The 12,111-nt window shown below is 42.1% G+C and overlaps 1 protein-coding gene across 1 annotated transcript in view; it reads right to left on the bottom strand.

Moving 5' to 3' along the window:
- CD5 (CD5 molecule) overlaps positions 1-8,094 on the bottom strand; it is a 38,023-nt gene extending 29,929 nt beyond the window's left edge. The window contains exon 1 of the mRNA XM_048484556.1: positions 8,014-8,094. Within this exon, the coding sequence (XP_048340513.1) occupies positions 8,014-8,065 (52 nt within the window). The 5' untranslated portion in view covers positions 8,066-8,094. The remainder of the gene's footprint in view (positions 1-8,013) is intronic.
- Between the last annotated feature and the right edge of the window lie 4,017 nt (positions 8,095-12,111).

The raw sequence follows: 12,111 nt of genomic DNA, 5'->3' as shown, positions 1-12,111 counted from the left end.
TCATTATAATTCACAAGAGCAATCTATATTTGCACCGAGAGCATCTTTTTTCTCTGCTGGCCATTATATGCACCATTATTAGAATTCTGCCTATTTTTAACTGTCAGTCAACTTTTTTCAGTTTAAAGATAAAAAAAAATATGTAGCCACTCTGAGAAAGATAGAAAGGAATGGTCAGATTATATCGTCTGCATGTCAATATTATACCTGTATGGAGAAGGATCTGGTTCCAGATGTTTTATACGTATACAGCTAAAATGCAAAGTGTAAATGTGACCGATATATTTGGAGGACATGGATCATAAAAGTGTATGCTACCGCAAATATGAGAGCACTCATGCAGCCCTTTACAAGAAGAAAAACTGGTGGAACGTCTCCCTATTGTTTGTTATCTAACAATGCCATTCCAACTTGTAGAGTTGAATGGAAAAGTTTATTGTATACTACCATATGCCTTCACATTACAAATACTAAGCAATAAAGGGCGTTTCCCCACTCTCCATGATCCCCCTATGCCGCACGCTGCTCTCAGCACGCTGCATCCCTCATGTAGGCAGCCAGGCATCCAGGGCTACATTTACAAGAGCTTGCCATGGGATGCTCGCAAGACGCTGGAGGGCACCTACAAGCCTGCAGCAGTTGGAGTGGTTGGCGTTTTGTCGCCGCCCCTGTCATGGGGAGTGCCAGGGGACCCTGCGCTACTTGAGGAGAGTAGCGCGGAGCTTATGGTAAGTGGGGAAAGGCCCAAAATGTTAGTTATACTCAAAGTAAAGCAGTATACATCACAAGTCTAAAACATCAAATCAATAGGTTGGGTTAGTTATTTTCTTTAAAAGCTCATTAGCTTGGATTTTCCTGGCTGCCAGGGCAAAAAGCACAAAATAGGGGTCAGTATTAGATAACAAGAAAACAAGTTTGTCATGATCAGAAAAAGAGTGTGTCCTAGGAATGATCTTATCAAGAGACTTTCCCCTGAGATTTGAGTAAAAGGGACAGGTCAGGACATAATGAGAAAGATCTTCCAAGATGGAGTTCCTGCATATGCAAAGACATTGAGGTAGTGGCATTTGAGAGTATTGCCCACTGAGCATAGCCAATGGGATTGTTTGAAATCGTAATGAGCTGAATGCCATTCTTAGGTTATTTATTGAGAATTTTACCAAATATAAAACCCTAGAGTGATCTCTTTTAATTACTCCATACCATGGGGCAGATTTTGATGGAGGTATTGCCAGTTTGTCTATCCTGGCATCACCTTTATAGACTCAGGTCCCCTCTGCACAGCAAATGTATAACAGGTTGCAGTCGGGATTTTCCTGTTTTCACATTCACATGAATCTGTGCAGGCAGCAATTGAAGCCCATGGAAACAATCCAGGTTGCTGTTGCACCTTTGCACAGAGATATGTCTTTTTAAAAAATTACTTCCCACCCATGCATAGCTACGCAGGCATGCACCAATGAACCCTCACAGCTGTGTCAATGTCCCACGATATGACCATCTGCACCTGTGTAGCTATGCAGATCAGAGGTGTATCTAGGGGAAATGTACCCCGGTGCAAAATCTGAGTTTTCCAGGGCCTTCCCCATATTTGTTGATCAAATTAAAAAAATCTGAAAAAACAAATGGCACTGGTTCAATATGCTAAAATGCCCAAGGTTTGCACAGGACACAGAACAAAAGATGGCATATGCATGTGTGCAGGTGTTCAAGTACCTTTGAATACCACACTCACAGAGGTAGAAATTCTCCAGAGACCAATTTGCTAACAAACATTTGTGTATCTTGGCTGCTCCTGGCGCAAAATCGACAAAGTCCCCTCCTTTGATAGAAGCCAAGAATCATAACCTAGTGTTTCTCTTAGGTAGACAAGCTGAAAGGGGCAATTTTAAGAAAGCAACAAATGAGGAACCTGCCAAAAGGCCTTTCTTGCCAGTCTTGAAGAGGGAGTCCAGCAAAAATGACTTTGATCAATTCAGCAGAGAAAGGGGAGGAGCCAATATGGAGGGCAGCCATTTTCCAGATGGGAAAACCAAGCTCAAGTGTGAAAGCTTGCCCAAGGCAGCACAGTGCCTCCGTAGCTGAGAGGTAACTAGAACCAATGCTGGCCTGGCTCATATCAACTTTGGTATCCCAAGAGGCTAAGCAGAGATTAGAGGGAAAAGACTTTTCTGATGCTGAAGTGAATGGAGGCAAGCCTGGCTGTACAGAACATCCACTGCAAAATGCCTAACTTTGGTGAAGAGTTGCTGGGTCCTGCCAAAGCATCCATTTTCTCCAGGGGAAATGGATCTCTATAGACTGGAGGTGAGCTGCAATTCCAGGAGGATCCCCAGGTCCCACCTGGAAGCTGGCAACCCTATACTGGTGTGCCCCAGCACGGCTACATATTCAGGATACCTATTTCAGTAATTTCACCCAAAGTCCATTCCTATCAATTGATTCAAAAGCTGTGGCGAGATCAACAAATGCCATGTAAAGGGCTCTGGTAGGTTCTTTCATTCCAGAGAGGGCTGGATTGTAGAGGGTTTGTCAATGATCAGTGGTAGACTGTGCCCTTTTAAAGACTGCTTGCTGTGGATATATGGTGTGGTTATTGGTAACCTGATCCTCAAGTTTGTAGAATAGAAATGTACCATACCAAATTTACTATTTAATGCTGTATTTTTTAAGCTTATTGGGTGATAGTCATAAGTATCAGGCCATTTCCGCACGGCCATGCTGGGGGTTGGGTCGGCGTACATGGCGCCGACCCAACCCCCCCCCCCTGAGGGACTGTTCCTCGCATACGAATCCGTCTCACTCAGGTTGCGTCGTCCCCCAAGCGCCCAACTGTGTCCTACCTTAGCCTCCTGAGCGCGTACGCACAGGCCAGGGGACACGCCCTGTATACCCTGCCCCGCGACTGACAGCTTGGAAGTCGCATGGGGAACAGCGGGAAGACACGTCCCCTGGCCTGTGTGTGACACTACGCCAAGGCACGTGAGAGGACACAGTAGGGCGTTTGGGAAAGGGGGGGGGGATGGCGCCTTCCAGCCGCTGCCGTTCGCAGTTGGGAAACAGCGGCTTTGCGCCGCTGGGGTGGGGGGGAAGCAAGGGCAGCACGGCTGTGATGCAGCTGCGCCCCCCATGCGAACAGCTCCCTAGGGACGGCGTTTTTGCCATCCCTAGGGCGCTGTTATTGGCCCGTGCGGAAAGGGCCTCAGTTTGATCACCTTTCTTGTAGATGAGAATCACCATACATAGCTTCCAGTTATCACAGAAGGTACCTAATTCATTAATCTGGATAAAGACCCTATCTAGGATTGGAGCCCACCAGTTGAGAAAAGTTTTAAATGGATCACGAGGAATCAAATCTTCCTCGGGTAATTTACTGGAAGCCATAGATATGATAAGGCTTTTAACATCAGATTCTGTAACGGGCCAAACTGGTACACCTATACTTCTGGTTCGAGATGGTGCAGAGGTAGATGCTCTGCAAGTTAAATTTAATTTGGTCTTTTAATCTGACTTCAAGTGTAACATGCAGCTGTTTTCTTTTAATAAGAGACTATGGATAGATAAGAACCTCCTGTAAAAGTTGCTCTCTTCACCTTCTTCGGTCTGCAAGTTACTTTTATCTTGTTTTCTTGTTTTTACACTCCTGTGTACTTTCATTGGTGCTGCATCAAATAGCTTCCCTGAGTTATTAGGATGATGATTTTATTTGTTTACTTCATTAATATTTCACCTTTCTTGTCACTGGGGACCCAAAATGACTTATACCATTTTCTCCTTTTCCATTTTAACTTGATAACAATCCTGTGAAGCTGACAGTGTGTGACTGGCCTAAGGTTACCCATCAAGCTTGAACAGAAAAAGGGACTCGGACCTGGGTCTCCTAGATCCTGGCCTGATACTCTATCCACTGCAGTACATTGACTTCTATGAGGATGCAGTAGGGATGAATTAAATATTTGTATAAGAGCCCTTAGGGGATGGGGCGGTTTACAAATACAATAATTAATAAATAAATAAATAAATAAATAAATAAATAAATAAATAAATAACTCAAGGATTATTTAAAAGGAACATGTTCAGAAAGGATCAAAGCACATGTGATGTAAAGAATCTGTGTTTGAATCCTCAAACATGTAATTATACAAAATACAGCCATGGATATCCCAATGAACCTGAACTTGGTCAAGGAGGGGCAGGAAACAAACAAACACACGCACGCACAGACACACACACAGACACACACACACACACAAATGCTGATCAGGGCTGTGGTGCTGGGGAAGAGGATGGAAAAAAGTCAGTCATAATCATAATACAGGTAAATGTCTTTGTCTTGCAGCCCAGGAGAAGTTCATTTCTGACTGCGAACCTGGCATGGAGAAGAGAGTTGACCACCCCCTTTTCCCAGAAACACAGCCCCATTCATGCTCCGCTTGTAGAACAGCTTTTCACAACTCTGTTACACTTCTTGGGATACAGATAAAGATCCCTAGCTTTACACATGATTTCGTCTTAAGTTTATGTGCAAATAGTTAGACACTATTCATTATTAATCATTTTAGTGCTTTCAGAAAGCAAAAAGCTTTACATTTCTTAAATCATAGCTAGGATAGAGACAATAGGCCTATGACCCCCATCTTTAGCACAATTAACCCTACATAAGAACTTTTTTTCAGGCTTTTAAAATGTGGGATCACTATTTTCAGAACAAAATCCTCTTTTTAGAACGGGAACTTTTATTTAAATGGCATTCCTGCTGTCCCCATGACAGTGCTCCATATGGCATTCTGCTACTCCCCAACCAAGATTTTTTCCAGTGGATTTTTAAAAATCACTCTCAGCCTTATAATTATTCCTTGTACTACGATTCCTTCTACTATGACTGCCCATGCAGACTGCTTAAATCGGGAAAAAAGTAACTAAAGAGAATTGATATTGTTTAAAGACAAGTGCTCAGTATAAAGAGGTAAAAGCCTCTGAATTTTTTTAAAAAAAATAACTATTTTTATTGAACTTTTATATTTCCAATGCTAAAAATTCATATACAATAAAACATATGAACATTTGGACATTTGATTCTCTCTCTCTCTCTCTCTCTCTCTCTCTTTTCTTGTTAATCTTTCATTGAACAGATCTCAAAGCAGCTTCGGGGGCCCACCTGGAATACACAGCCCCTTCTACTGAAGAAGGTCTTTAGAAATCCTGTGTCATTTGTCCTGTGGTTGATCATGGTTATTATACTATTAGGATTGGGGAAGATGCTGGGAGTTCTGTGTGTGGAAATTCATTCAGGCATGTAGAGTCCCAGTTCCATTCAGGATTGTGACATGGGGGAAGGGAGGTTCCTCCTTTTCATTCTAGTGGCCTGTGAAGACCACTACAGTTTGAGAAGATAGTAGGGAGGGGGAGGCTAAAAATGGAATTTCTACAAATGCTATAAGCTCTGTTCAGGGAATTTTCAGTGTCTCATCTGGTTTGGCTCACTTTGACTAAAAGAAAATGGCTTGTCTGGGGCTCTCCAGTGAATTGTGACTGAACAGCAATGTTATCCCAGGTGCTCAGGTCCAACGCCAACTCTCTGTGTCTTGAATAATGGTGGTTTGCTTATGCATATTGCTCCATGGGACAATGAAATCACTGAACTCTGTGTGAAAGCACTCTCAGGCACCAACTGGAAAGAAAATCCAATTTCTTTTCTGTAAAAATCTGTTTGATTTCCAATATTAAGCTCAATTTTTTCATGAAAATCCTCTGGTGTGTGATGTGCTGTCAAGTTGCTTCTCACTCATGGCAAACCTATAAATAAATGTCCACCAAAGTGCCCTATTGTTAACAGCCCTGTTCAGGAACATCCTTCTGATTTCTTGGTTGTGGTCTGATGTTTAATACAAATTAATCAATGGAGATTTGAGGTTACTCCTATATTATTCCTAATTAATCCTAATGCTAATTAAACAGTGATATTTTTGCTTGACTGCAGGGAGAAGATAAAACTTCCCCACCCCCCAGAGGAAAAGAAAACTTGGAAAAATGTATTTGTTTGTTTATTCACTTCCACCCCCGTTAAAAATGTTATGAATGGGTGACACATACACTACCTTATCAGAAGCTCATATTTACAAATTATTTTTGCATGTTTTACAGCATATATTGTACAGCACATTGTGGACAGTGCTTACAAGTCAGTGATAGCTCTAAATAAATATTGTATGAAATACTATACTAGCTAGAGGACCTAACATATTTATATAAAATACAGTAATGTCATGTTATAGGATTTTAGTTCTGTTGGTATTTTCACCAAACAGAAACACACATGCATACCCTACTTTGTTTCTTCCTGTTTAAACAATTCAAAGCAAACCGACTTTTTGTTTCCTTCTTATGATTTTTGAATTGTATCCTAAGATCTATCTGAACATTCAGGTTGAGTAGTGATATCATATTCTCAAGTGATATCATATTCTCCACTTGAGTAGTGATATCATATTCTCAAGCTAACAAAAAGGGTTGGCATACTACTGTGCTGAAATAAATAGATCCTCACCCATTATTGCTAATCCTTGATATACAAAAGTCATGATGTCTATTTAAAAGGAGATATAATAAGAGGATGAATAAATAATAGAGGCTGTTAGATGGACGAAGTAATTATGGAGAACAGGTGGATGGTTAAGAGCAAATAATTACTCCAAATAATAAGTATCAGCAATTTTTTGCCTAAAACGTTAATTCAGCTGTGGCCATATTCAACAATGCAGGTATACATGTGAATGCATGGATCTTCCTTGTTGGACTGAAGTGACATTTTGTTTTCATCAGATGAAAACATCATTATAAAAAAGACTAATTGCTTAGAAAAGAGATTTATATACATCTTAGTATAAGTTGACTTTGGATTTTGTTGTTATAAAAAATAACAATTATTAACAACATTCAAACAAAGGAGCAAACCAAAACAATAAATCCTAAGAGTTATGAATATTCTGTAGGGTGCGCATCATCTACTGGTTATTTTGTACGGGAAAGATGAAACATATTCACTGGAGAGCTGACAAACAGCTCAGTCATAGGCATGTTTACTCAAATGTAGCTATCAATAAATGTAATGGGACTTAATTGCACATAGGATTGCAGCCTTACTTAGATAATGGCTGCAGAAAAGCAGAGCAACCTCAAAGGAATTAGTTTGGTTCACAGTGCCCTGAAGATAAATATCCGTTTGTAAAAGAGGAACCCACATACTCGTCAAGGAAGGCTTTCACAATGGCTTGTACGATTTTACCCATCAAAATAGTTACACAGTTTAAAATAACAGTTAGCAACAAAAATTAAGCAGCAAGTCAGTACACAAAATCCATTACGAGTTCCAAAGAGAGGGACATCACAGGGAGGCCCCAAGATCCAGCAGCTTTTGCTCATACTTTCATGAATGCAGGAATACAACACAGCTTCCTCATAGTGCAAGCAGGACAACATATTGTGAGAGATATTCATTCAGATATTCTGGATTCAGGCCAGTATTGGCTCTCATATCGGGTGACTTCTCTCACTCAGCCAACCCAGGCTTATTGCCAGATGAAGCTCTGTTAATGTGTGGTTCTACACACACCTCCAGGGGATGTGTCATTTTTGAATGCACTCCAGAAAAAAAGAGACCTACATAGCAATACTCAACATTTCTATAGTACATTTCCTGAATACTCCAAATGTTTCATATAGACTCAGTCATTCTGACCACAGATGGACAAATATTGTTATCTTCCTAACAGACCAGGAGCAGGATTCGGAATGAGGCAGAGAGACAGTAGCTTGCTGAAGGCAAGCCAGAGAAGTTATAGCTTAACTGATATTTGGAATAGGAATTACCAATGCATAGCTCATTAGTATGATACACTAACATGGGATCAACATTCCTGTGGACTCTTCCTCTGCGCGCGCACGCGCGTGTGTGTGTGTGTAAAGGAGACCATACTTATTCAATGCATGAAAGAGCCTTTTAGTACTACTCACCCCATATTCCCACCAGCATCAGTAGGATAAAGGCTAGATGCTTGAATCTCATCGGCTTGTTCCTCCTCACCCAACCATATACAGATAGCATGTTTTTGCCTCTACTCTGGTGCCTCTGCTACCTGCTGTGGACGAAAGGAGGGGGCCTGGGTAGAAGCAAAGTGCCTTTTTCCTCCTGATGTGGTTATGTGCGTCATATCTCAGTGCTTGAAGTTTGCTTTACCAATCTTCTCTCTCTGTTGTTCAGGGTATTAGAACTGCTCACTGGCCTTTCTCAACCAGGAGATCCACATTTTCACAACCTATTTAGCCATGAAAATGAAATCCCACTGAGGGTGTATCAAAATATCATAAATGAGAAGAAAGTGCTGTTTGCATTAAGAAATGCTTTAGGATAGTTTGCACGCTGGCAGAGATAGTATCTACAGAACTTATTGCTTCTCCTGGAAAGGAGAACAGCAGGTCCTTTCATGAAATTGATACTGAACACTCAGAACTAGAAATGGTTATGAGCAAAGGCAAGGACAAGAACAGCCTGGCCAAGGCTAAAAAAAACTGCACACACAAGCGAGGAGAAGGAAGAAAAAGGCACACAATAATTCACACAGTATATTGTACCAATTGTGTCAAAAACTATGTACTGCGATACTGTAACAAGACATAACAAATGTCATAGTAACAACATATCTATTCATTCATACATTAGTCCGTATATGCAATAATGGTCAAGCTCCCATTGAGAAGGAAGTTCCTCAAGAGTCTCTCTTACTTATTTTCAAATAAGGGGGAGATGATTCAGGTGTAATTAATTAAGAGATTCTGCAGTGCGATACTAGATGGAAATGGCATCAGTGGACAACAAATTATCAGCAAGCAAGTTTGTCAGCAGAACACTTACGCGTTGAACGGCGTTTTCGACCAACATGTCTTCCTCAGTGCATTTGATTCCAACACACCCGTATCTGCACTTGTAGAAGGTTAATCTAGCAAAACGGCTTTTTGGACTATTATCCAAGATATCTCAGTATCCTGACATGCTTATTCAGCTTATTCAGCTATAACTTAGGGTTGTCAGTTCTGGCTTGGGAAATACCTGGAGATTTTGTGGGTAGCTCCTGAGGAATTTGGGGTTTGTGGAGGGAGGGGAGGGACTTCAATGTGGTATGGTGCCATAGACTCCACCTTCCAAACTGTAGGGTGGACTCTGTGGCACTGTACCCCACTGAGGTTCCTGTCCTCCCCAGACTCTACTGTTTCCCAGAGTGGTGGGAAGTCTCTTCCTTTTAGAGTGGGGCATTAGCAGGAGTACTCTTGGCTTAGCAAAAGGTCGGGCAAGACATGAGACCTTGATTTCCTATGTATACTAGAGTCAGCTTTCACAAGAAACTTGCAGGAGAGCGAATAAAGGCCCTTTCCGCACTGGCTAATAGACCTGGGATAACCATGGGGAAAAAACTGTGTTAGACGGGAACTTCACACGTGTTGGGGCAGGAACCGTGCTAAGTTCCTGTCCCAACACAGGTCTAACCTGCCCCTCAACTGCATTATTGGCTGCAGAGCAGGTTAAACAAGAATCGTGTTATGTGCGATTGGTTTTAATGCTCTTTACAGCTGTGGCCAAGCGAATGACTGTGACTGTGAGCCACATTAAAATACAAGAATAGCAAATAATGCGATTCTCAAAAACCACTTCCACGGATTCCCTCTGTGGCTTGGTCTTGCCTGCCAGGGAACAAGAAAAAGACACAGAAAAAGACAAAACAACCGCACCTCTATGCGAAGGCGCGTGCCCTGGCCAATGCGCTGGATGTCCATGGGACACCCAGTCATGGAAAGGGGCCAGGACAAGGGCAGGTTCATGTAACCCACCCTTCCCCCACTTTTATTGGCCAGTGTGGAAAGGGCCAGCGTTTAACAATTTTATTAAGAGATAACGGGGATATACAAGCACACAATAAAAGCAGCAGAACACACACACAGTCCTAGAATATAGACAGTTTTTATGGGAATAGGTGAGGAATGTATAAGGATGGGCAATACAAGTTGTAGCCACCTGATCTTGGAGCGGAATGGTCCGATGAACAGAACTGAGCAACCAGTGCTTAGCTCTGGAAGAACAGCGCTGTGGAACAGTACCACAGACAGAGATGTCCAGAGATACAAAAACACTGTCTATTGGGAGAGTGGGCTTCTTATAGGGAAAAATGGACCCTCAGGGTTATGTAGGGTTATCCATAATCTCCCTAGAGAAAGAGATTTCCTGCCTTTCCTAAGAAATACAAGAGACAGACATCAACCTTCATGGTTGGGTCATTGGTCTAATGGTTTGAGATATCAGCCTGAGGTTCCAGGCTCTGAAGTGTCTCCAAGGGAGAAGTTAGCTAATGAAATTACAGCTGTAAAACAATGACAATGCAAACAAGGTGGTCATTAAAAGTATTAGTCGGAGGAAGAAACATTAGTTTGTACAACACTGGGCAGGTAAGGACATCAGCACATCCACTGTCTTCACCCGGGTGTATGAGCCAGGGCTGGAGATGGGAATTCTCTCCAGGCCGAGGCCTTTGTGTGTATTTAATCCTGTCATGAAGGATGTGAAAAAGCATTGTGCAAGCTGATTTGGAGGGAGACAAGTCCAGATATAGCTCTTTCTCCTTGGGTGCCCTGAACCAATTCAAGGAATGGGCACCCCATTTTGGCACTTCATGGCTGGGTACCTCAAGGGTTGGCTGAGGCAAGTAGAGATGCTGCAGTATTCCAAACAGGGTCTCCTTGGTTGGTCTGGTAATACTATGTCCAAATATCAAGGAATTTCCCAACCTGTATCTGGAAACCTGTATCCCCCTTCTTCCACCAATGGTCGTGTTAGACCTGGCAACTCTATTTCTTATTCCTTCCCTCCCTCCCACAGCAAAGTATCCAGGAATCTGTTTTTTTCTGCTTAAATACCTATTTTGGGAAGTATTGCAAACAAAGCACTATATGGCTAATTATTCTTAATGGGACTGCACCCCAGTTAAGGGGAGAAATTTCTTCCAGACCATACTCATTATCCAGAGCTTGTTAACTGTACAATTCAGTGTGGTATCTGCCAAGATATGGAGCTGCTTGCCAAGGTACCTGCTGAAGGAATAATACCGATGTGGTTGTTATATACAAATAGACCTTGCCTGACAGAAATAACTGCCTTTGTTTCAATAAAAAGCCTCCCACTTCCTGGGTCGGTCTGTCTTTTTGGTTCCTTCTATATTTATTCTCTTGTTATCTCTGCCTGTGGTCTCTGTTTGAGGTGAGAAGGTTTTCTGCTTACTGACAGGAAATTTGCAGGCAACTCTGCTGGAACAGTTTACCTTTGCATATAACTATGCAGAATTTACTTGAGGCTCATATGAACAATAGAGTCTTTCATCAGGAGGGCGAGGCTGCAAATGCAAGCATGAAAATCAAAACTGTTATCAACACCAAGCCATGTGTGGAGTATAGGTCGCTGCAGTAACCGATGCACCAGCTGGGGTAGCTTAATCTTGATAATAACATCCTAAACCCTGTTGTTCAGTATCTTGAAAGGTCACTGAGGCATTGCTGCTGACATTCTTCTGAAGCTATTGTTGCTTAGAAGCTCCTACCCTTCAGAGTCATTCTCATAAAAGATAAGACTTAGACAATGGAAGATCATGGAACCATCTTGATAGGTGGAGACACTGAAAGATAATATTTAATTTACCAGGCCTAATCTTATTCATCTGTCTGCATGACACAGACACCTGAGAGCTATGCTAATGCATGGTGCCATTTTGGAGGTGCTTCCCATGCGGTTCCAAGACACAGACGATGGTGTGACTTGGGCCTACAGATTGCTCATGTGGAAAAACATTTGTCCAAAATGTAATACCCAAATTGTGCAGAAAAATCTACTGCCTGAGGTAGAGCAGCCTAAAGCAAGCATCCTGAAGCAGGGCAACAAAGGAGTAGGACTACCACTTGATTATATGAAACCAAACAGCAGTTTTTAAAAGGTGTATTTCCTTATTCTGTTAACATTCCCTTCAGGAATAGCTGTGCCAGGCCTGACTGCAAAATGGCCCACCAATGCCTCAC

This window comes from Sphaerodactylus townsendi, linkage group LG02, assembly GCF_021028975.2.
Source record: "Sphaerodactylus townsendi isolate TG3544 linkage group LG02, MPM_Stown_v2.3, whole genome shotgun sequence".
In the NCBI taxonomy this organism is placed as follows: domain Eukaryota; kingdom Metazoa; phylum Chordata; class Lepidosauria; order Squamata; family Sphaerodactylidae; genus Sphaerodactylus; species Sphaerodactylus townsendi.
This window is presented reverse-complemented; position numbering and strand designations above follow the sequence as displayed.